General features: G+C 40.8%; 1 protein-coding gene across 4 annotated transcripts in view; it reads left to right on the top strand.

Annotated features, from left to right (window-relative positions):
• PARD3B (par-3 family cell polarity regulator beta) overlaps positions 1–26,496 on the top strand; it is a 926,621-nt gene that overhangs the window by 571,663 nt on the left and 328,462 nt on the right. For all 4 annotated transcript variants that reach the window (XM_087949489.1, XM_087949488.1, XM_026673207.2 and 1 more), the window contains 2 exons: positions 8,499–8,705; positions 11,063–11,321. In XM_087949489.1, the coding sequence (XP_087805615.1) occupies positions 8,499–8,705; positions 11,063–11,321 (466 nt within the window). The remainder of the gene's footprint in view (positions 1–8,498; positions 8,706–11,062; positions 11,322–26,496) is intronic.

Genomic DNA, 26,496 nt, shown 5'->3' with positions numbered 1-26,496 from the left:
TTGGAATATTGGCAGGTGGATTGTTCAAATTAGGATTCGAAGGTGGCGGACCCTGTAGCCAATCGTCCGCCTCACTCTCATTGTCCTTTTGTTTGGACATATACTGGCCCTCGATCGGTGGGACGGGGCCTTCAAAAATCACATGGAACCATACATCTATGTATGCGATTTGAGTAGTCATTCTATGTTGGAAAATGTAATTTCTCAATTGGGTCATCCAATAGGTACTGGTTTCCCCCTCAGGACTCCAGTGATATGGAAATTTCGGATCAATCAAAGGGTATTTTGGCCATCGGTCTCGACAAAGATAGATCATGTGTTTCTTTTCGAGACATTTGGTGAACTCCTTTAGATTCGGGGAGAACCACTGTTGTAGTAGTTGTCCCAAAGGCGAATCTACCGGAATTGGTTTTCTGCCATTGTCAGATTTTCCCTGTCCCAGACAGGTTTCTTCCTGGTCTCCCAGACCCTTACCCTTGCTTTGTCCCTTTCCCATCTCTACTCTTCCAGACTCCCAGAACCTTGACTCACCAGTCCCAATCCTCCAGCAGATGCTAGATTCCCCCAGGGAGTTTAAGGACCTCTCTCTTTTTGACTACAAATGAAAGGAACAAAGTTACCTGATCTGATCACTCCTGGACTCTCCGCAGTCAAAGGATGTGTGGGCGTCCCCAACTCAGATCGATCTCACAAACTCTCAGCCGGCATTTCGTCTTAGTTCTTTTTCCAAGGACCGTCTGGATTCCCAGTCACCTCGGGAGTCTGACTGAATTCGGGGAGAGGTACCCCTCAACGGGAGGTCGTGGCCACTCTCTTACCTGGTCCCCGCTTTCCAGTTGACCACCGTCGAGGATCCCGGACCAGCCCCCAAATTGTGAGGTGGCAGCTCAAAAGACCACCACGATTCGAAGTTGATCCAAGGAAAAAGGCTTTATTGAGTACACATCTGCAGAGGTGGGTTCCACCCTTGGCAGCTGGGAGGAACCCATAGCATTTGCTCTATCCTTATACCCTAAACTACCGCCCCATTATGCAAATGGCTTGGTTTACAATCTACCTTTCAGAATACAGGTTACAATTCATTACCTTATTTGGTGCATAGCACGCAGCAAGCACTTCCCTAACACGAGGGCATACATCAACATATCATGTGCGAAGTGTATGATAGTTCAACAGTTCAATCGGTACCTGGTACTTCAGAGACATTCCAAGGTGGTTCAACAGTTCAAACATTCCAGGATAGTTCAACAGTTCAGTCAGTACCTGGCACATCCCTACCCTAAAGACACTCCTTTCAACATGAGGTTTGAGTCACAAAAATGGATACTTTGATCTAACACTTCTCACACTTGTGAGCAGGCAGATCAGTGAAGAGGCTCGTGTTGCAGTGAAAGGCAGGCAGCAATGGGTTGGGCGGGCAGAAGCAGGCTTCTGGTGGGCGGGCAGAAGCAGGCTCCAGGCATGTCGCACATGCGCACAATGTTGCACATGTGTGATAGGGACTGACCAGGCAGGGAGTGGAGAAGCAGGTGGAGAGGGGGCAGCCACAGGCCCGATTTACCGGTTCTCCGAACTACCGGGAACAGTAACATCCGGTTCTATAGAACCAGGCCAAACTGGTAGAATCCCACCCCATAAAAGGGTCTTTCTGCTCCAAATTGTACCTAACTTTCTGGGGCAAGTCAGAGACAGGGCAGAAGAAAGGTAATCCTACTTTATGCAAATGCCTATATTTAGATAGGTCTAGTCCTATATATATTTACTCTGCAGTAACATGGTCCAATATATGTGTGCAGTTATGGCAAGAAGCTAAGCATTACTAAAACAATGTCTGTATGGATGTGTCTATACTTTACATTTGTCTGTCAGAATATACCAGGATTTTTTGGAAAGACTCACTGTGCTTTCTCAGGCAATACTTCTGGCTTGTATTGATTCTATTGATTGCTTTTATTTCTAGCCTAATATACAGTATATGAGGTGAAGAGGGCTTCAGTATATGAACACTACTTCTGTGCATGTGTTGTGGTTCGCCGGCAGTAGGTGTGGACGGCTGAGGCCTCGAAGAGCGAGGCCTTGGATGAGGGGCCTACGTGTGATGCAGGGATGGGGCCAGGACTATCAGAGAGTGGAATGCTGCCTTTGGAGATTGTGGAGGCTGGCAGCAGTGATGCAGAGGACCCTGAGGAGCCTGTGCCCAGTGCGCGTACGCGCAGGGCTGCTTGAAGAAAAGAGTAGCTGCAGCAGCACAGGCGACTCCGGGGTAAGGCTGCAAGGTAATGGCCCATCCCTTAAGAGATAAAAGCCAGCCTGAGAGACCAGGATTCTTTGCAGGAAGCAAAGAAGTTCTTGCACTTCAAGCCTTGTGGACGTTCGGACTATCCTGGTTTGTGTTTGGAGACTTTCCTGGTTTGTGTTTGGAATAGTTCTTGGCAACTTAATCTAGTGTTCTTGGCAGCCTTGCACAACCTTGGCAAGGCTTGTTCTTATCAGAGACAATTAGTTTTCATAGCCTTTTAACTGTGAATGAACGGAATTCGCAAAGAAGCATTAAAAGGTTTTGCTTTTACCCCTGTTTGGTGTTTGTTTCCTTGGAACAAGGTTTGGGTCAGAACAGCATGTGTACGCATTTGTGTGTATATGTACAAAATTTAAAACTAATATAATCATTGCTTTTTTAGTACTTTTATTACAAAACACTGTGAAGCTGTAGTTTTGTACTGGCAATCTTATAAAAAATTAAACAATGCTAAATCAGTTAATGAAAGTGCAGCTTATTATCTTAAAGGATCTATTAAATTTTGATATTCTTTATTGAAAATGTATGTTTATGGGGTTTTTTTCCTTGAACTATTGTTTTTAGACTTCTTACGTTTAAATGTGTACAGAACTGTAGATTAATATAGGACAAAAACTTTGTGGATATAGTTTTCATTGTCTGGTTTTGTATTAAATATTTGAACTTTTATTTTGTATTGAACTGATGGTATTCAAGTCTTATATTTGTATAATTATTTACTACCATTATTTATTTTCCTTTTTCATTATACCAATACTGCCTTGCATGTAGTTCACATACAGTGTAAACAATTATAAATAAAAATATAGCAAATATTGATAACAAATTTCAAGGGACCAATCCTGAGCTGTGGATAATAGTCGCCTTGAGTGAAAAGCGGAAAAATTAGAGAAACTGATGACAGCCAATTTTTACCATCTTGTAGCAGGAGTGTCAAACTGGTGGCCTATAGGCCAGATGTGTCATGTGCAGGCCACACCCACCCCAGCTCCACCAAGGGGAAAATGTTGTGATACTCACATGACAGCAACATGATGCCACAAGTTTGATACCTGTGTTGTATCAATCTCATACTCATAATTCTGGCGTCCTGTAAGAAAGTAACCTGATGGAAATTATTCTCACACTACAATGGTATTGCATACATTGAATTAATATAATTTTTTTGCTTCATCTTAGTTACTATTGCTGGCTATGTTAAGGCCTATAATCTTATATCATCTATTATAAATCATAGTGTGTAGTTTCTTAATATCGACAGAATGAGGTAGATACGAAAAGTCAATGTATGCATATGTATATACATTATGTGTGCTCAAAAATTTATATGTGAACAACCAGAAGCCAGGTTCCATAGGTAGAGTTACCACACTGCTGGGGAAAGGAAGGCAGGTCTTCTTTTTTGTCCTCTGTCAGGCAGGCATAGTCTTTAAAATCTGATATGGTTTAACTTCTTGAGTCTCTAACACGCTTCCTGAGCAGATATTTTTTTCTGTAGTTTTGTAATTAGCACCTAATAAGTGCTAGCCACAAGTTAACAAGTTCTGCTCGGTGACCTTAATTGTTGATTAGAACCCACAGCCAGCTTGACTTACTGCCTCAAATTACAAAATCATGATCAAGAGCACACCTGGTTTCTCTATGCTTCTTCGTCCTTGAAATTCCATGTGTTGCTTTAATTTTCCCCAATTTTCACTGTCCTTTTTGAGCTGTTGTGCCCGGACATGGACACATTATTCCAAATGTGGTCTGACAGGGCAGAATAGAGTGACCAATTATTTTCCATGACCTGGATTCTATGCTCTAAATTTTATTAATAAATAATCAATGTGTTTAAGTGCAATACAAAAATGTAATTTTCTTTTTATCTGATTTTTAAAATAATGTACTAGTGTAGGCTTGAGCCAGCTCATCCTAGCAATTCCTTCACAATTTGTTAATTCATGTTCAACTAGTGTAGGCTTTTTAAATGAAATGATATTATCAAAGGAAAAAGGCAACTAAATGTTCTGCACTATTCTAGGACTGTGTATGTGTGTTCTCAGTAGGAACTTTGACTAAATGATGTTAGCTGGTTTTAAATAGTATGATTCAAGAAGGTGAGGGAAGCAAACTTCACTTCTATTCAAGCAAGTACACTGTGTTGTTAATCTTTGCCACTGCATTCCATATTTTAACAGGATCCCTATAAAATGCTCTTAGGCCATAAACGGAACATAAGCCTGTTCAACGTGTTCTCTAATTTTAGATGCATTAGCAAGAACTAATGAAGTGTTTAACTGAGTTTACACATTAAATAAATGCTGTCATGTTTTTTTTCTCTTTTTTCTTCCAATTTTTTTAAAAAATACCTGGGGACGCTGCTATATGGGAGGTTAAAAAGAAGGAAGTATTTAATTTGTCTCTTTTGATCAAACTGAACATTTATACAATAAATATTTGCATATTTTTTTTCACATCCATATTGTATTTCACATTCAAAGAGTCTCACATGTGTTTATAAAAGGTATAATATGTAAGATGACATGGGCACATTTATGGACATAAAAGAACATTTTTTAAGGGTGGAATATTTGGAATAAGATTTGTATATAATATGCTGACCAGTGGTGGGATTCAGAAATTTTTTACTACCAGTTCTATGGGCATGGTGTTGCTTGGTGGATGTGGCTTGGTGGGAGTGGCAGGAGAAGTATTTGTAAAATCTCCATTCCCTCCCCACTCCTGGGGGAAGGTTACTGCAAAATCCCATTCCCTCCCCACCCCACTAACCTGCTTTCCAGCTCTGTTCTCCTGTACAGGGAAACAAAAGAAGACCCAGCCAATCAGCTGGGATTTGGGAGGCAGAGATTAGGTGGGGGTGGGGCCAGTCAGAGGTGGTATTTGCTGGTTCTCCGAACTAATCAAAATTTCTGCTACTGGTTCTCCAGAACTGGTCAGAACCTGCTGAATACCACCTCTGATGCTGACATTGTAAACCACCCAGAGAGTTCCATAAAGCACTATGGGTCAGTATATAAATCTAAGCATATTGCTATAATGATTGTATTCATCTGGGTTTTCACCCTCCATGTTTCTCTGAAATGCGTTTCCTAAAAATGAACCTAAATTGTGAATTCAAGCCCAAAACCGAGACCTTGTATGGATTAAGCACTACAGGAGAACCCTATATTTAGAGCCAGGTAGTGGTTTTCTTGTTGAAAGCTAGCAATCAAAGTTGTTTTCTCACTAGAAAGCAACCTTCCTTTTTCCTCTACTGATCAGAAAATCTTTTATTTTAGCTGTGCCTTCTTTACTGATTTTTCTCTTATTTTTTGTTGTTCCTTTTCAGCCTCAAATGGGCACAGCTTTACCTCTCACTGAGGCTCATGTCTTGATTAATTTTAAGTACCTTCAGTGCTCACAGTCCATTTCAGCAGTTGCTAATTTGGCAATAATGGTAGTCTCCACAATGGCAATTAATGAACAAAGGAAGCTTGCACTTTGTGACCTAGCAACCAGGTTCCCTTTAAACTGGTTTCTCTCATTTTCTCTCCCTCTTTTTTGTGTACAAGCCCTCAAAGTCCCAGAGGACAGCAGAGTTAAATTGCTTTGTGTCAGTAATCTTTACCATGGATGGCAATACTTGCTCTCCTTTTTCTTTCTTTTCCAGCCTCTCTCCTGGTTTCATTAATTACTTGAATTAATTTACTCATTATGGCATTGTGTATTTAGTTCCAAACATGCAAATATCACCAGATTTAGTATTATATTTAAATAGCTATCATTCTCCCAAGGCTCCAAAATTCTTCATTAAGGAGCAACCAGCATGCATTTTTGCCTGTTTAATTTTTTTTAGAGCAAGTGGATTAATCCAAGTATTTGGTTGGTCTTTCTCCATCAAAAGCCATAACGTACAGTTTACATTCTTTACTTACCATCTATCACTTTCTGAGCTCTTTATTTTCTTATGTGCCTTGTACCTTTGAAAAGTGTTAATAATTTTCATTTAGATACACCAATTTATTTGAATGAGTTTTTCTGGGTTATGCAGTTCATGCAATAAAAGAAAACAGTAGACTGAGAAGAGAGAGGAACCATTTTCTGTGGGGGGAGTGGTTAATGCTTTGTCATAATGTTCAGAGTACAGCATAGTAATCAGTAAGGTCTGCATTAAAAGCAAAATACTACACTGGAAAAATATTCAACATTGCCACCATTCTTTCAATTAACAGCCAATACATATGAAAACAAAACTGAAAATTCTTTCCAGTGCATCTTTTATCCCCCATGCATGCTCATTTTTTCCTTGCACACATTTGTTTCTATCATGATCTTTCTTTTTATTTTGCATCACTAAAGTCTTTGAAACTTTGGGTGAGCTAATTATCATTTGCTAGTTCTGCACTCTGCAACCATCCCTGTTGTGTTGCGTATCTCAGCCATTTTAAAATGCTCTAAGTCTCTTTGTACATCATCCTGCCCCTTTTCTTTTCTCATCTTAATGTTATTTTTTTCTGCTTCTGGACTATGGTATCTTTTTTCAGCACATTTATTGACCCATTGTTCACTGTACCCATAGGCAAAAAGTAGCAGTGATGATGCCATTAGGACAAAAGCTATATTCTTCTGTACTTGAACTTTACATTGTAATATTGTGACCGAAGTTTCATCACTTGGCACCCTCCCTCAACCCATGGATGTTTATGATTTCATCCCCAGTCCTAAGTCTTTGCTTCTTTTCTTTTAGTCTTTTTCATAGTGTTGTTTATTAGTTTATTTGTGGGTTAGTTAAAGAATTTGTAGTTAAAGAATTAAGATAGCCACAGTAAATTATATGAAAAAAACATAAAATGTAATCATCCATTGTAAAATCTAAAAAACCAAACCCACAATATAGCAATAAATAACTCATGCAGCAATAAATCATCAGATAGTACCACTCATTATTCCTCAATTCATTTCTGGAAAATAAAACTGTTTTGACCAATTTTCACACAAATAGGTGACTAATCTGTCTTCCAGAAAGATGATATTCCTTCATAGGGAAAAAAAATCATTTTTTCTTTCTCCTTCTCTTTTCTTGCACATTGTTCTTCCTAATCATTTTAAACAGGAACTACAGACATAATGCAGTGTCAGCAGTTCCCACCTTCAGGTCTCTGTATAATATGGCTGCCTATAAAAATGGTCTGAGAAAGGCAGTGCTGTTGATCTGGGAGAACCATACCTGATATAGTGACTCTCCCTTCTTGACACTTCAGGCAAATTTTGTTGACCCTAATTATTAGAAAGAATTGGGAAAGATTTGTAAACAATCCAGGTCTATTATCTTCTTCCCTTGACCATTAAGATGATTTATGAAAACACAAAATCTAAAAAAATCTAAGTATACATAGCATACAGAAATCCTTTAGCAATCTCACTTAGAGAGATTTGTTCAGCTAACAATAATACACCTAGTTGTATTTAAGGGCATCTCTTTGTTTTTTGTCCCCCCCCCCTCTATGGTTTCTGCTGTGTAGATCTGCTCTTTAGCTTCTCTGTGGGCAGCTTTTTGTGCAGCACCTTTTCTGGCCTTTTCTCCTCTTTTTCACTTTTCATTTATTTAGTCTTCAAACATATCAGTGGAGGAGCTTACCTATGCAGATGACTTGGTTTTTCAAATGCATTCTTATGCCAAAAAGTTGAGGGTTAAAATACTTGAGTCATTTTCATAAACATTCCTGGAAATAAGTTAATAGTCTTTTTATCCCTTTAAAAGAAAATTCTCCATATACCCCAGTAAACTTGGTAGACATATATAGGATTTATGTGGTTATTGAAGGAGGGTTACTTTCTTTATGAAACTAGTATTCATTTGTTTTAACAAAGCCAAGGTCAGTTGTGAAATTATATTAAGGATCCTGGGGAAATTTTAGATCCTGCTGTTTTGATTCCCTCAAGTTTTACAATAGTAATACTATTTTTGAGTTAAATATGCTCCCAACTTTTATAGTTTATGTTTTCTGTGCCTATGAAATTAACATCTAATTTACTAGACTACATAGTTCTGCATAATTATGTACAAGAGGTGACTTCCAGTTATGTAGGTTCAAGATTTAGTATTATAATATAATGGTGTACTAATTGCAATTCTACTTTACAACTTGGACAAGTAAGCAGCTTTGTTACAGCTTTAGGTAGTTTAAATTTTTTTATTATTGTTCTCTTTCTTTAGAATCTCCTAGTAAGGATATTGGCCCCACCTTGGGATTAAAAAAGTCGAGTTCCCTAGAAAGTCTCCAGACAGCTGTTGCTGAAGTAAAAAAGAATGAGCTTCCATTCTACAGGCCTAGGCCTCACATGGTCCGTGGTAGAGGATGTAACGAGAGTTTCAGAGCTGCCATTGATAAATCCTATGATGGACCTGATGACACGGCAGGAGGTAGGTACCACAGAACCTTTCTTTTTTTAGTAAATCTATGTTGTCCTATGAACATTCATCTGTAAAAACCTGATTTCAAAGAAGAGTTGAATCCAGTTTTGCATATGGAACCATACACTCTATAGCAGGGGTCCCCAACCACCGGTCCGGGACGGTACGTCAGCGGAACAACTCCTACCGGGCCGCGGCTTGCTGGGCGCCGCCATCTTTTTTCATGAAAAAGTGCTTCCAGTGAGCTTTTCCGGGTAGAAAGCTCACCGGAAGCACGTTTTCATCAAAAAAGATGGGGCATCAGCGCTCGGTGAGCTTTTCCGGGTAGAAAGCTCACGGAAGCACTTTTCATCAAAAAAGATGGCAGCGCCCAGCTGATGCCGGACCGGGCCGCGGCGCCCAGCTGATGCCGGTACCGGGCCGCGGAGTCAAAAAGGTTGGGGATCACTGCTCTATAGTGCAGACTATGTAGGGAACTATATTGGGATTCTTGAATTGACCTTAACTCTGCAAACATGGCTGGTGATCATAAATTGATCTGATCAATTAGTAGATATTAATTTTCCATCTTGATATATGTGTACATGTATGCATGTATCTGTGCCCATTTCTTTGGAAAGCTCTCTCCTATTCTAGTATAATGACCAAAGACCAGCCTTCTTTCAATGTTAATGCATTATCTAACATTGTATCTTTTTGTGTGTGTGAACTTACTAGGTACTATCTGAATCAAGATTTCAATAGTGTGTGTATATGTAAATGTAAACTTTGATAAACTTGGTATCAAGCAGGATATATATGACCAAATATAATAAGTGGATAATAATACGAACAATTTTATCCAGTTAGATTTAGTGTCTTTCTAACAAAAAGAATTAGATGAACATTCATTGTAATGCAACCTCTGCAGTTATAACAGGATCGTTGGAAATATCTTTTGTTTGCAATTTATGAAAATTTGTTTTGCTTATTTATGTATTTATTTATTGAATTTATATTGCCACCTATTTGCCCATGGTGACTCGAGGCGGCTTACAGAATGTAAAACCATATTTAAAATAAAAAACAATAAAAACTAACAAAAAGAATCAAATAAATTAATAAAGTACAATAGAACAAAATATGGGGAAAAATAATATTTTTTAAAAAAAAAAATAACCTCCCAACTCCCACCCGCCGCCCAGATGACATGAGATCACACGAGCCATTTGATGGGCTCCATCCTGCTTTGGGTTCCCCAGGCCCCCTGGCAGACCTAGGTCTTCAGTGCCTTCTGGAAGAGTATTAGTGAGGGGGCCATTATCTCTGGGGGAATGATGTTCCAGAGAGAGGGAGCCACCATGGAGAAGGCCTTCTACTGGGTCCTACCAGGTGTATCTCCCTCAGGGATGAGACCCACAGCATTCCCTGTCTCCCCACTCTAATGGGTCAGGTAGATGTGACCAGCAAGAGATGTTCCCTCAGATAACCTGGTCCCAAGCCATGAAGGGCTTAAAAGGTGACAACCAGCACCTTGAATTGCACACGGAAGCAAATCGACAACCAATGCAGCTCCTGCAGGAGAGGTGAAATATGTGTACACCGGGATCTGCACAAAACCATGCAGGCCACTGCATTTTGCACCAACTGGACCTTCCGGATGTTCTTCAAGAGCAGCCCCATGTAGAGCGTGTTGCAATAATCAAGACAGGAAGTGACTAGGGCATGAGTGACTGTGAGCAGGGACCGTTGGTCTAGGAAACGGCGTAACTTGTGCACAATCCGCAATTGTGCAAAGGCCTTCCTAGCCATGATTGCCACCTGCTCTTTGAGCAGGAGACATGAGTCCAGGAAAACCCCTAGATTACGCACAGGGTCTGTTTGGGGTAGTGCCACCCCAAACTTATACATATTAATCAGAAAATATGTATAGGTAGTCTCCAACTTATGATGACAATTGAGCCCAAAATTTCAGTTGCTAAATGAGACAGTTGTAAAGTGAATTTTGGCCCATTTTATGACCTTTTGTGCCACAGTTGTTAAGTGAATCACTGCAGTTATTAAGTTGGTAACATGGTTGTTGAGTGAATCTGGCTTCCCCATTGACTTTGTTTGTCAGAAGGTCTCAAAAAGTGATGACAAGACCCCAGGGCAGAACACTGCAACCATCATAAATATGAGTCAGTTGCTAAATGCCTGAATTTTGATCACATGACCACAGGGAAGCTGCAATGGTCCTAAGCGTGAAAAACAGTCATAAGTCACTTTTTAAAGTGTTGTTGTAGCATTCAATGTTCACTAAGTGAACTCTTGTAAGTCGAGGACTACCTGTATGTAGTTTATAGGATTATTGACTGTACTTGCTGATTGCTTTTTTTACTCTGCAGATGGTCTGTCAGATAAGAGTTCCCTTTCTGGTCCAGAAGGTCAGAACTTTGCAAAAGCCTTTCACACAAATTCTGAATTAGAAGATATGGAAGGAAAGACAAAAAAACCCAAGAAGACCGAAGAAAAATTGAAAACAAAGGAAAAAAATAAAAAGCCTAATCTCAAAAACAAATTGAAAATCAATGAAAAGGACAAAAAAGAAGAGAATGACAATCCTGAAAGAAAAACAAAAAAGAAAAGCTTGGGTGCTATGTTAAGGTAAAAAGTCTTTCTTATATTGTTTCCTGATCTTATATTAATTTGAACTTGATTTATTTGGCTTGAGGCTCCTCAGTGAGGTTGAGTAGAAGTCAAGCTCTATATCCATTGAACATTTACTATAAATGAACACTATATATGCTAATTTTGCAAATACATCAGTTAAATTGCCTATTGGAAAAGGAGAATATATTTTTCAACATATACTTGCTAATTATTTTGTTGGCACTTATGACCTATTTTTCCTTTTAAAAAAAAAGCCTAGAGAGATGTTATAACAAATAAACTATTGATTTTGGAGCAAGCATAATGAAAGCAGTGAGACTTGATTGACACAAGTTTGAATGAAATCTTACTGGTTGTGGTTGGTTTGCCTTTTAGGATGATTCAGACTTATCTTTAAAGTGCTTAAGTATCATAGTGTTATAAACCACACGAACTAAATATTGTTGAATGAAAAGTAGATACGTTCTTGTGTGGAGCTCTGTATTTATTGACTGCATCACTGCAGCTTTCTTGGGAAAGTCATGTAAATGATTTGTCATTTGTCTTGTGGTACTTTTTTTTTTACTTCTTTATCTGAGAAAAGGTAGGAAAGAAGATCCTTCCAAACTCTTGCAGTTAATAAATGGGGCAGAGAAGCTCAGAAGTGATTGTAGATAATATTTGCCTATGTTGATGCTGGCATCTTCTGCTTTCGGTAGTGCATGTTTTGGAAGTTGCCTCTCAGCCTTCTAGAGAAGTTATGAAATGTTTGCTTTGCCAGAATATGGATTTGCTGAATGCTTTTAGATGTTTCATTTGACATCATTTTTAAGTTGATGGATATTTTTTTCCTCTGGTACCTGCCTTAAATGTTAGCCATTCAGCACCTTTTCATGAATTCTTGAGCTTTATTTCTGAATGGCCTGTATGGGTAGAAGTAAACATGTCTTTGAAAACAAAGGAGAATTGTTCTCAGCCTCTGAAAGAACCCCTCAAAAGTGCAGTGATGTCTGTTCTGTTCTCCAGATGAATATATAAAAACATTAGATATATTGTTACTGTTTTTTCAAATCTTAAAGATACCATTTTGTGTTCATGTCTTATTTCATTTCATTCTTCAAATTAAAGAGAAGTACTGAACAAATTTGTCTTCCATATCTTGCAAGAACAACAAACTCCTTCATCAGACTCTCAGGCAATTAAATTTGATTTGACATAAGAAGGCACTTTACTGGTGATAAAGTTTCATGTCATTTGCCTCCGTAGGTTATTCAGAATGCTAAAATATAACTATTTAGTTGATAAATATTTAGAGTTACCAAGCTATATTAAGTTTTTCAGATTAAAGCAGTGGTGGTTATATACCTGCAGGCCTCAGATGCTGTCCTGAAGATTATCTCTTCTATCACAATTATATCTTCAAGAAAAATATATGCATATCATGTTAAGGGAACTATAGAAATTGCATGTTTATGTAGAAGACCAGGTACTTTTCTCTTTAAGGGTTTTTGATACCAATGAACTTTTGGTTTCATTTATCATTTTCTTCATGCTTGCTAAGTGTTGCACACGTCTTACTTGTTCATAAAAATGGCATATTCTTGAGTTAGCTGGATTGGATAATGGGTATTAATTCATTCACCACAAACTTAATTTTATTGTGTGCCAAGAAACTTTGCTATATCATGTCTTTCTTTGCCAAAAAGCCAAAACTTTAACATCATTAAATGGAAGTTGGATTTTTTAAGACACCAAGATTATATGACATCTGTCATAGTACACTGTTTCTCTATGGCTTGATCCCAAAGCAGTTGTTAAAGGCACAATGTATAATAAATGCAATTTGACTGTGACTCAGTTATTACCTGTTTCAGATAGTGGCTATAAAATTTCTGGGTTTACCCTTCACTTTTTATGGGTATAAAGGTACGTTAACTATTGGAAGGTAGGCATACTTATGAAATTTTAATAGCTACTCTCTATAGGCAACCAATAGACAAGGGTTGTGGCGTTCAGCTTTATAAAATGTAGACCAGGGGTGTCCAACCTTGGCAACTTTAAGACTTGTGGACTTCAACTCCCAGAATTCCTCAGCCAGCACTGTCTGAGGAATTCTGGGAGTTGAAGTCCACAAGTCTTAAAGTTGCCAAGGTTGGACACCCCTGATGTAGACCAACTGTACCAGACATTTTTCATAGAAGGGGGAAAAAAAACATAATTGTGCATGTGAAACATCGTCTTTTACTCTATCTTTAGTCAGGATATGAACATTTTAAAACTGTTAATGTTGGAACAGATCCATGTTTTTTCCACTAGTCCAGTGAGCTTAATCATGTTGGTGGAAGTTGAAATGGTTACATTGATTGTCAAATATTACCAGTATATACCAGGGGTGGGATTCAAATTTTTTAACAACCAGTCCTGTGGGCGTGGCTTAATTTGTGGGTGTGGCTTGGTGATCACGTGACTGGCTGGGCATGGTTTGGAGGTCATGTGTGGGTGGGCATGGCTTGGTGGTCATGTGACTGGGTGGGCACGGCCATGTGGCCATGTGACTGGCAAACCAAGTGGTCCTCGCTTAGTGGCCAATTGCTTAGCAAGTGTTCTAATTTATGACTGACCTCCCCAGAGCTACCTGACCTGTTTTTGGAGTTTTGACAGCCATACACTCACATACGCACTCACACACACACACACACACACACACACACTCCCTTCTAACCCTGCTATTCTATGATTCTGAAAGGATCTCCTGCTGGAGCAGGGGATTGGACTAGAAGATGATCTCCGAGATCCCTTCCAGGCAAGCCCTGGATTGCAGTGCTATTTCAAAGAGTCTTCTTTTTTAAAAAACAACAACAATTTTATTGGTTTTTAAAGACAAACAAAACAAACAAAACATAAAAACATCCAGCTTTCTTTCATAAATATACAAGCAGTGTGTCGGTTGGTTTACCAATGTTTGTGCATCCATTTCGTAGTCTCAATTACAGTTACATTACATAATAACTCATATTATCAATCAGAAATTAAATACCCTAGTATCACTATTAAACAATCATTGACTATAATTTTATTCATTCATACTTTGTGAGATAACTATAATTTACTTAGTTTATTTTATAACAAATCATATAATCATACCAAATCTATCCTAAAAACATTTTTATAGATATGATATCAAAAAAAAAGAAATATATCTTTATATATTCATTATTTCCTAGAATTCTAGATATTCTATTATTGTATTTTATTATCTAACCATTGATAGAAAAGGTCCCAAATTTTATAAAATTGTTTATCCTCTTGTTCTCTAATTTCAAGTGTCAATCTACTCATTTCAGCACATTCCAATATTTTCTTAATAATTTCTTCCTGCAATGGTATTTTCTCATTTTTCCAGTTTTTAGCAAATACAATCCTAGCTGCTGTTAATACATTTACAATCAGGTATTTCAAATCTTTACTATATGTATCAGGTAAGATTCCCAATAAAAAGATCTCTGGTTTCAAGTCTATGTGTTTCTTTTGTCATTTTTTCCAACCACATGAGAATTTTAGTCCAATATTTTCTAGCGTCCTCACAAGTCCACCACATATGGTAATATGAGCCAGGTATCTGATGACATTTCCAGCATTTTTCAGATTTATTCTTGAACATTCTTGCTATTCTTGTCGGGGGAAAGTGCCACCTGTAAAACATCTTATACAAATTTTCTTTATATGCTGTTGACATTGTCATTTTATAATTTTGAGACCACAATTTTTGCCATTTCTCTAACTCAATCCCATATCCAAAATTCTTTCCCCAAGCAATCATAGTTTCTTTAACTTGTTCTTCCTCTAGTTTAATTTCCAATAAATAACCATATAATTTTTTAATCACCTTTCAATCAGTCAATTTATCATAATGTCAGCCTTCAAGATCTTCTACTACTGCTTTGCATCTTTTGGCTGCCATAAGTAATGGGGGGAGGAGGGGGGATAATGTCTGGGAAGAGAGCTGGAGGTGTTACATTCTTGTGTTGTGTAAATAAGAATTGGGGGGGGAGTATAAATTCCTGTTTAAGTTTCTATTTCTCGCTTAGCTTTCTTTTCTCTGCGCAGCTGCAAACCTTTATCAAAATATGCCAAGGTCAATGGACCACATGATCATATTCAGAACTTTTGATTGGAAGAATCTTTTGAACTATGGGGGGTGGGAACAATTCCATCACTTTGTATATCTGGTTTGCGCGCCTTATTTCTCAGATTCAGAATTCTACTGATGTTACCACTTCATTTTCAGTAAAAGACATCTTTGCTCTAATCTAAAGAGTCTAAGTTTTCTTTCTTGAATTTTGAATGGAGCATCACCTGACATTATTCTGAATAAAGCACCCGGACATGGATGCCCCTTTCGTGATCCAAGCCAATGTGAGTGATGTGGCTGTTGGAGCGATATTACTTCAAATCAATGAGAAGGGAGCTTTACAACCCTGTGCCTACACCTCCAGTAAACTGACTGAAACCGAAAGAAGGTGGGCCGTCTGGGAAAAGGAAGCTTTTGCAGTTTGCTGGGCTCTATTGACATGGAGGCATTTCTTAGAAGGAGCGAAACACCCGTTTGAGGTATGGACTGACCATAAAAATTTGGAGGCCTTAAAAACGCCTTGAAAACTGTCTCCTAAACAAGTTCGGTGGGCCCAGTATTTTAAGCGGTTTAACTTCTCACTAAAGTACATCCTGGGGGGGAGGAATTTTATGGCGGATGCTTTATCTAGACTGCCTCAATATAACAGTGTTCGTCAGGAAGTGATACGGCCGATTGTCTCAACCAAACAACTAGCCACCCCGGTGGTCACTAGAGTGCAAAAGAAGAAACAAGAAGTGGATTTATCGAATGATTTGATGGCGCAATTAAAGGAGGCACTAAAACTTGATGAATGGTTCCTGGCTCATTCGAATAACTGTACAGTTAGAGATGGGCTGGCCTGGATGGGAGCAAAGTTGTATGTACCAGAGACACTGAGAAGCCAAATATTGCAACAAGCCCATGACTCTAAAGTGGCTGGTCACTTTGGATTTGTGAAAACCTTACACCTCATTAAGCGACAATTCTGGTGGCCTACGTTGAAGAAGGACATTGAAACTTATGTGGCTAGCTGCTCAGTTTGCGCCTCAGCAAAAAGGCCTCCTGGTAAGCCAGCAGGGCTGTTACAAAATGTGGCTAGGCCAACGGCTCCGTGGAAGGAAATCTCTATGGACTTTATAGTAGAGTTACCCGAGAGCACCGGAAACACGGTTATTTTGGTAGTAACCGATTTGTTTTCCAAACAAGCGCATTTCATACCTTGCTCTAAGATTCCCTTGGCAAAATCGTTGGCTAAACTGTTTATACTACATATCTATAGACTGCATGGTGTTCCTGAATGTATAATTTCTGACCGAGGGGTTCAATTCACCTCGAACTTTTGGAGGGAGTTCCTGAAGTTAATAGGCTCTGCCCAGGGCTTTAACTCCACCATCCCCAGACCAATGGGGCCTGTGAGAGAACTAACGCCGTGCTAGAACAATACCTCAGATGTTACATAAATTATCAACAGGATAATTGGGCTGATTTATTGCCATTTGCCGAAGTGGCATACAACAATTCTGTTCATAGTAGTACTGGATTCACCCCCTTTAAAGTGGCGTCAGGACAAGACTTTGTACCCATACCTGAGCTTCCTCATGAAAGGCCTAACATCCAGTCACTAGACGAATGGATATCTCAACTCCAACTTAACTGGCCAGTCGCTCGTAAAGCATTAGATGACGCACATCAATCTCATAAGAAGTTTGCAGATAAAAAGAGAACTCCACAGAAGACATATCAAGTGGGCGACAAAGTTTTCCTGTCCACCAAATACCTACAAACCACTCAAAAGTCGAAGAAACTTGGTCCTAAATATGTAGGTCCTTTCACGATTGAACAGATCGTAAATCCTGTGACAGTCCAATTGACACTACCAAAAACTCTTCGACGAATTCATCCGGTTTTCCATGTTAGTTTGTTGAAACCTGAACACATTTCTGGTCTGAGACCAACCCAGACTGATCCTCCTATACCATTGTTGATTGAAGGTGAACAACATTTTGAAGTTAAAGAAATTTTGGACTCTCGGAAATGGAGGGGTCGCCTCCAATACCTCGTAGCTTGGAAACATTTTCCTTCTTCCCAAGCTGAGTGGGTCAATGAAAAGGATGTTAGAGCCCCTAAGCTGATCAAAGACTTTCGCACAAAGTATCCTGATAAACCCTAGAAATGTATTTGATTATTAATCAGTATCTTTCATGTTGTTCTCTCTTGCAGGACTAACGTCTTTTTTCTAGGAGGGCCGAATGTCAGCCTTCAAGATCTTCTACTACTGCTTTGCATCTTTTGGCTGCCATAAGTAACGGGGGGAGGAGGGGGGATAATGTCTGGGAAAAGAGCTGGAGGTGTTACATTCTTGTGTTGTGTAAATGAGAAGTGGGGGGGAGTATAAATTCCTGTTTAATTTTCTATTTCTCGCTTAGCTTTCTTTTCTCTGCGCAGCTAAAAACCTTTATCAAAATATGCCAAGGTCAACGGACAGAGGCCTCATCACCACCTTAAGATGTCCACATGATCATATTCAGAACTTTTGATTGGAAGAATCTTTTGAACTATGGGGGGTGGGAACAATTCCATCACTTTGTATATCTGGTTTGCGCGCCCTATTTCTCAGATTCAGAATTCTACTGATGTTACCTCTTCATTTTCAGTAAAAGACATCTTTGCTCTAATCTAAAGAGTCTAAGTTTTCTTTCTTGAATTTTGAATGGAGCATCACCTGACACATAGAATCCTTCTGTTTTAAAATCTTCATCAAACCTTGAATGTATTTGCGCATATGAAAACCAATTCATCTTTATACCTTGTTCCTCTAAATTTTGCATCGATTTAAGTTCACCCTTTTCATCCAATATTTCCCCATATCTAACTGTTTGTTCCTTCTTATATATTATAGGATAGGAAAAAGCTTCAATAGTCGATAACCAAACTGGGTTTTTCAAATAACATTGTCTTTTAATCTTCTCCCAATTTAACCACAAAGACTCCCGTATATGATGTTATAGCCCTGTGTTTTAGTTCCTTTATACCATAGAAAAGCATGCCAGCCCAACAACAAATCATGTTCCTTCTAGCGTCAACAATCTGGTCTTTCTTAATGTTATCCATTCCTTAGCCCACATCAAATTTGCAGCTTGATAGTACAACTCCCAATTAGGCAGACCAAATCCTCCTCTAATTCTAGCATCTTGTAAAAGTTTTAACTTTATTCTCGCTTTCTTGCCTTGCCATATATACTTCAAAACAATTTTATTTAAGTCTTCAAAATAGTCTTTTCCGAGCCTAATTGGTATTGTTTGAAACAAGTATAAAATTCTGGGTAATATATTCATCTTGATTGTTGAGATTCTCCCTATTAATGACATTTCAAAGAGTCTTCTGAAGCCAGGGTTTGTGTCCTTCCTTTCTCTCCTTTCTTTTTTCTCTTCCTCCCCCCCTCTGTCTGTATATCTATCTACCCATCCATATATCTCATTCACTTTCTCCTTTCTCCCTCTCTTTCTTTCTTTCTCTTTCTTTCTGTCCCTTCCTTCCATCCCCCCTCTTTGACTATCTCTTTTCTTTCTTTCTCTTCCTTTCTCTCTCCCTTTTTCTTTCTTTTCTTTCTTATCTCTTCCTTCTCTTTCCCTCTCTCTCTCTCTCTCTCTTCCTCTCTCTCTTTCCCTCTCTTTGCCTCTTTCTCTCTCTTTCTCTCTCTCCCCCTCTCTTTTTCCCTCTCTCTCTTCCTCTTCCTCTCTTCCTCTCTGTTTCTCTCTTTCTCCCTTCCCCCTCTCTCTATCCCTTCCCTTCCTCCTTCCCTCTCTTCTTCTAAAGCTAGGAGACCCACCTGAAACACGCACACACACACACACACACACACACACACACTTCCAATGTCACTTGTTAAGTTACTTCCCAGCTGCGCACTTTTCCTGCCGTTGCTCTGGCCACTCGGCACCACACACTGGCAGGAAGAGCAGGCCACACCAAGGCTGCCGCAGGTCAGGCAGGCTGTGGAGTGGCAGGCGAGGGGCAGCCCCAGACACAGTTCCCCAGCTGTTGCACCACTCTGGCCACTCGGCACCACCCACCAGCAGGCAGAGCAGGCCGTGCTGAGGCCACCGCATGTCAGGCAGGGTGCAGGGTGCTGGGCGAGGGTCCTGTGGCCAGAGGGGCAGACTGAGCCCCGGACATGGCTCCCCGGTGTCAGGATCTCCCGGAGGGGCTGCGGCATCACCCCTCAGCCAGGGTGATGACGTCGGAGGAGGCAGCCATGGCCGAGACAAAGGCTTCTGCAGATGTGCCCCCACACACACACACAGCCCGGCACCACCGCCCCAGCAACCTCCCTGTCCGCAAAAGCAGCTGCCTCCCCCTGGATGCCGCTAAGCCCAGCTGGCCAAGGGAGCGCCCAGAATATGAACTTGAAAGAGATCCCAAAAATCCAGACTTCCCTCCTCCTCCTCCTCCTTGGTTCCTGACCATCACAGCCCCCCGAAACAGCCTGCCTTGTCTGAGTCCTCTGACTTGTCTCCCCATGTGAGGCACCCTCCTTGCCTGATCTGGACAATGCTGTGGGAGAACAAAGAGCCTCCCTGCCGCCTGGGTAAAGCCTACCAATGGCCCACCCGCTGCTTCCACAGGCTGCTGGGAGGGAGGTGTGGGAGGCAACCAGGAAGCATGAGGCTAAGCCGCCTGCATTGCCCCTCCCTCGCCGGGCCAAGTGTTTTAGTTGAGTGTGGGCCACCACTGTGCGAGCTCCATGGGCTGGAAGATAAGGCTGATAGCGGGGAAGGAAGATCCGCTCTTGTGAGGCTTGACTCGCATCATTCTCACAGTGGCGGCCAAGTGGGCGGCAGAGAGAAGGGGTGGTAGGCAAGGAGTGATATGGAAGGCATAGCATCATGCTCCTTGGTTGCCCCCCCCCCCCAATAACCAAGGCCCACCAGCTGCAGACAATCCAGGCGGGGGTGAGATGCAGGCTTGTGGGGACCCAAGCGGCGACGGATCAGCCCTGGCTCACCTTCCTCTCGGCCACCAGCAAACCAAGCAAGAGGGGTGGGAGGGAAGCTTGCTAGGCCGCAAGTACTTCATGGAACTGTGGCACTGGTGGCTAAGCAAGGCAGACAGGGATGGTTGGGGGGAGAAGCTAGCTAGGCCATGAGTGCTGAGGGTGACGGCGGCATGGCGGCAGCAGCCTAGGTTGGCCCGGGAGTCAGGACTCAACCAGGGCTTTTGGCAGCAAGGGCGAGGGTGGTGGTGGTGGCGCAGCGGTGGTGGCCTAGGCCAGCCCAGGAGTCGCGACTCAACCAGGGTTGGCAGTAGCAGTGGCTTGTAGGTGACCTGGGCTTGTAGAGCCTCACTCACCTAGGGAGATCAGGTGGTGGAAGGCAGGAAGCAATGGCTGTCTGTCTGGTGGCAGCTGCTGCTGCTGGAAGCGATGGCGGCAGATGGGAAAATGTGGGAAACAATGTAGTGCATATGTGTTATAAGGAGTGAATGGGCGGGGCAGGTGGCAGTGATTGTGACTCATGTGTGCGATGTCACACATGCAAAATAAAGACTGACTGGGCAGGGAACAGAGGGGTGGGCAGAGAGGGGTGGGGCCAGCCAGGGGCCTGTTTTACAGGTTCTCCGAACTACCAGGAATCGTAACAACTGGCTCTATTGAACCAGTGCGAAGCGGTAGAATCCTACCCCGGTATATAGTACCACAGTAGTATTTCAATAAAAAGTTGTTTTATATCAGCAGCACAAGATAATTAATAAAGTACCTGAGTGCTAACCATTTTTTTCTTCCTGTAGAAATATTATATTTTCTTAGTAATAATTAATCTTAGACTATTTACTCTCATTTTCACAGTATGAACCATTTTGTCTCCTAATTTGCCTATATTGCTTTGAGCTAAGCATCTCAGCTACTTTAATTTTTCATTTTAGCTCGAGTCAGGAAATATTTTCATTAGTTAAAGAATTCGCAATTGTACTTTTTTTTTTTTACTAACCACATTGACTGCATAATATTTATGAGATATAAAGAATTGGAGTAAGTGTACCCCTTGAAGGACAGTCGCAAAAAAACAGCTAAGCTGGGGAGAGCAGGGAGTGAGCAAAGTAAACCTGCAAAGTTAACATGCAAGAAATTCCCACATCAATCCTACCAGGGAAACACTCTACTGCCAAACCCCTACCCAAAAAGAAGGAGATCGCTACTGATGAGCCACAGGACCCCTACATGTGCTTCATCTGTACAGAAGCACTCAATGAGGATGAGAGTACCATGTAGTGCTCTCTATGTGACACGTATGCTCACCACAAATGCTTGGGGCTAACTAAAGACGTTGCCCAGTTTCTTCAAGCAGCTTCAGTTAAAACCTCCCAGTTCACGACACCATAGAAGCATGACTAGCATCTCTCAAAGGAAAAAAAATTACTCAGAAAAGTGAGGCACCAACATCCAGAAATCCTATGCCTACCCAACTAATCCAGCCGCAGGAAACCACTAACTCTGCATGTAGCATTTCCATCATTGTTAAAGACACAATTGAACATGAACAGGAGTGTCCCAACACAATAGTTATTTGGACTTGAGGACACCAACAAATCAAATGACATCGCAAAGGTTCATGACATCATCAGCAACTTCTAGGCATCAACCATCCCTCCCAACAAAATCATCGATGTTTCCCGCGATGGCCCCGAGTTCCAGAACAGTGACAGCTCAGTGGCCCCACGCTTCTGAAGAGTCGTTTGCAAGAGCGAATCCAGCAAAACCAAATTTATTTCCACAATAAACACGCTAGAAGCTGCACAAACCACAGGAAACTTCATTCACAGCCTGACCTGTCCACACTGCAACGTGCCCACGAGCTCCACTCAGAACTCAAACAATGCCAGGACCAAGGAGAAATTGACCTGTACATAGATAACTGTGCCAACTGTATCAAACACATGACCAGTGGCCCACATCACAACGGTTGCCCCCTCAACAACTTAGGCATGCATGACCCCAACTTCCTCCAGGTCCTAAAAATGCAAACTACACTGCTCAAAAAGATAAAGGGAACACTTAAACAACACAATGTAACTCCAAGTCAATCATACTTCTGTGAAATCAAACTGTCCACTTAGGTAGCAACACTGATTGACAATCAATTTCACATGCTGTTGTGCAAATGGAATAGACAACAGGTGGAAAGCAGAGGCAGTTAGCAAGACATCCCCAATAAAGGAGTGGTTCTGCAGGTGGTGACCACAGACCACTTTTCAGTTCCTATGCTTTCTGACTGATGGTTTGATCACTTTTGAATGCTGGTGGTGCTTTCACTCTAGTGGTAGCATGAGACGGAGTCTACAACCCACACAAGTGGCTCAAGTAGTGCAGCTCATCCAGGATGACACATCAATGCGAGCTGTGGCAAGAAGGTTTGCTGTGTCTGTCACCGTAGTGTCCAGAGCATGGAGGCGCTACCAGGAGACAGGCCAGTACATCAGGAGACGTGGAGGAGGCTGTAGGAGGGCAACAACCCAGCATCAGGACCGCTACCCCTGCCTTTGTGCAAGGAGGGACAGGAGGAGCACTGCCAGAGCCCTGCAAAATGACCTCCAGCAGGCCACAAATGTGCACGTGGCTGCTCAAACGGTCAGAAACAGACTCCATGAGGGTGGTATGAGAGCCTGATGTCCACAGGTGGGGGTGGTGCTCACAACCCAACACCGTGCAGGACATTTGGCATTTGTTAGAGAACACGAAGATTGGCACATTCGCCACTGGTGCCCTGTGCTCTTCACAGATGAAAGCAGGTTCACACTGAGCACATATGACAGACGTGACAGGGTCTGGAGACACCGTGGAGAACGTTCTGCTGCCCGCAACATCCTCCAGCATGACCGGTTTGGCAGTGGGTCAGTAATGGTGTGGGGTGGCATTTCTTTAGGGGGCCTCACAGCCCTCCATGTGCTTGCCAGAGGTAGCCTGACTGCCATTAGGTACCAAGATGAGATCCTCAGACCCCTTGTGAGACCATATGCTGGTGCGGTTGGCCCTGGGTTCCTCCTAATGCAAGACAATGCTAGACCTCATGTGGCTGGAGTGTGTCAGCAGTTCCTGCAAGATGAAGGCATTGATGCTATGGACTGGCCCGCCCGTTCCCCAGACCTGAATCCAATTGAGCACATCTGGGACATCATGTCTCGCTCCATCCACCAATGCCACATTGCACCACAGACTGTCCAGGAGTTGGGGGATGCTTTAGTCCAGGTGTGGGAGGAGATCCCCCAGGAAAATTGGGTGGGCATGGCTTGGTGGTCATGATATATCTCCTGGTGTAACCGGGGGCCAGTAAGGAGTTTGGTCCAAACTAATTTGGCTCTTCTTAGTTACATAGTATATAGCTCACTAAAATATTCTTCCCAGGCATAAATTCATGCCTGATTAATTGGGGGTAGGGGCAGGGGTGGGATTCAAATTTTTTAACAACCTGTTCTGTGGGTGTGGCTTAGTTGGGGGCGTGTGGCTTGGTAGTTATGTGACTGGGTGAACGTGGCTTGGTGGTCAAGTTATTGACTGGGCGTGGCCAACTCAATATCACTCACATCGAGGCACGCATCACCTTGCCTGGCCTCTCATGACTGTGGGGATGCTGCAACAGTCGTAAGTGTGAAAAATGGTCATAAGTCACTTTTTTCAGTGCCATTGTAACTTTGAATGGTCACTCAACACAAAGTACCAGAAAAGGAGGGGAAAAATTCCAGATAAGTTCCTGAGATGGGAAGTCTAGTCCTGCCAAAAATGTAATAAGGGTTAACGGAGAGGCAGTTTCTGTAAGGAACACCAGAATGTTTCCTTCCTGCCTTCCTTACAGGATGAGGCCAGTAATTTCTTCTAACAACTGGTTCTCCGAACTGCTTAGAATGTTAACAACCGGTTCTAGCGAATAGGTACGAACTGGTAGAATCCCACCCCTGGGTAGGGGGGATTTCCCGAATCCTCTAGTGATATACCAGAAAAGGGATGTATTTTTTGTCTTGACTGCTGCAATTAATCTATGCCAAGACTCCTTCAGAGCCTCACTTTTTTTTTCTTTTATAAGGTCTTATATTGTGCCTTCAACTCCTTTAAGTAGTGAGTGTGATCCTCAGAAGGGGCGTTTTTACTTTTTCTATACTCTTTGTTATATCTCCTTTTCAGTTGTGCGCAATCTCTATCAAACCATTTTTTTATTCTTTAAAATCGGCTTTTTGGAGTGAGCTAGTATTCTGTTAGTGAGAATTAATTTCTTAGTAGAGATGTATGAAGTTCTATTGTTTCTGACATCCATTTAGTACTTCCTTTGCATTTTTCTCAGTCTATTTAATTTTTACCTGGGTATTTTGGTTCTCTAACCTGGATAGGTAGATTGAATCAGCCCTTGGAAATTTCTGGTGTAATGTAAGAGTAAGGATTACTGAATTGTGATCGCTTTCCAGTCATGAGTCTACCTCCATCTTCTGCAAGAACTTCTGGAGATCATATGATATTATCTAGTAATCTACTTCCTGCTCCCCGATGAGTATACTCTGCTAGGTAGTCATCCTTTGTGGAACCATTAAGGATACAAAGGTCCAAACGTACAGTCATCTGTCTTACACACAAACCTACGTGATTTGCTTTAGGGTCTTTAAATTGTCTGGAATGCAGGTACATTCTCATTATGTTCCATTTTTCTCCTTCCAAATGACATCTACAGTTGATGTTACACTGCTTTTGGGAAGGGAACTTTCCCTGCCCAGATTTATTGTACCTTTTTGTGTTTTTCATCTGGGCAATCACAATGAAGTATACTCAGACAATAAACTGGTTTCTACTAGGTGGAATGTAAATAATAATTGGATTGATCCAGTGACTATTTTGAAAACAAGCCAGTTATAAACCTAGGGATATATTAATAAAATATGTCATTACACCGGCATTGCACAGCTAGCAAATCTTCCAAATAATTAAGATTTTTGTAAGAGCTTGTAATTGCAAATGAATACTTTTATATAATTAATAAAGGAACATTTGAGAAAAATAATGCAAACTTATTTTAAAAGACCTTCACATTCCAAATATCAGACTTCCAATGTGAGAAAAGACAGGGCCAGTTTAACTAACATAGATACTGTATATATTTAAGCCTTAAAATGAACAGTTCAGAAAGTCTGCATGCATTTTAAAATGTCATTTATAAAATCATTACTATTAATACTAAGAACTTTATCTTATGACAATGTTATTGGAACCTTGAGCAGAGCCAAGGGGAGTTTTAAATGAATTCTGGATATGATCCAGTAATAGTGTGCAATAACATGCCATCAATTAACTGTTCCTTCATAATCTTGTGGGACTGGGTATGGAGCTGATACATAATCTATGCTTCTTCTTTTTTTAGTAATTCAATGCTTTAGCTTCCTGTCTTCTCATTTGAAGATTAAAGTTGAGTAGAGGTATTTAAATAGAATTGTGTATGGGTTCATAAATTGATAACATTGATTTGAAGGCACAATATAAATAAAACATTGCTTGGAAAGACCAAAGAAAGGTTCAGCCACATGAATCTAACAATCAAGTCCTTCAGAATATTTTTGTTTGAGTGCAAATCCATTGTGCTTCACATGAACAGGTAATAACAATGTGCACAGGAAGGTAATGAGCTTGATTTTTTTAAAAAAATGTTTTTCTAATTTAGCTACAGTATCCTACTAAAATGCTAGCTCAATTGTTCACATTAGAAATAGTTTGTCTGATGGTTGGTATTATTGATCTAATAAAAAGAAAATGAAAATCTCTAAAATTATTTTGATTTAATTCAAAAATATGAAACTAATTGTTATTTATCAGGGATACATTAATGAATGAGTGATCTGAGTTCTGTAATGGTCCCAACCTGTTCTATGAATATATAATATAATAAAGCAGAAAACAGAAACTTGTTGATACTTATTCATAGATGCTAAAACAACATATAATTGCTATTATTTTCATAGTGAATCAATTTTGGATGAAAACAGCATTCTTTCAGTAGAGTTCAGTGCCATTCTAGAATACATGCTGGCACATATTTAAAATAGAAA

This window comes from Notechis scutatus, chromosome 1, assembly GCF_049901735.1.
Source record: "Notechis scutatus isolate UNSWTSFEM ecotype Mainland chromosome 1, rNotScu1.2, whole genome shotgun sequence".
Taxonomy (NCBI): Eukaryota; Metazoa; Chordata; class Lepidosauria; order Squamata; family Elapidae; genus Notechis; species Notechis scutatus.
Note: the sequence above shows the minus strand (reverse complement) of the source record. Positions and strands in the feature narration are given on the sequence as shown.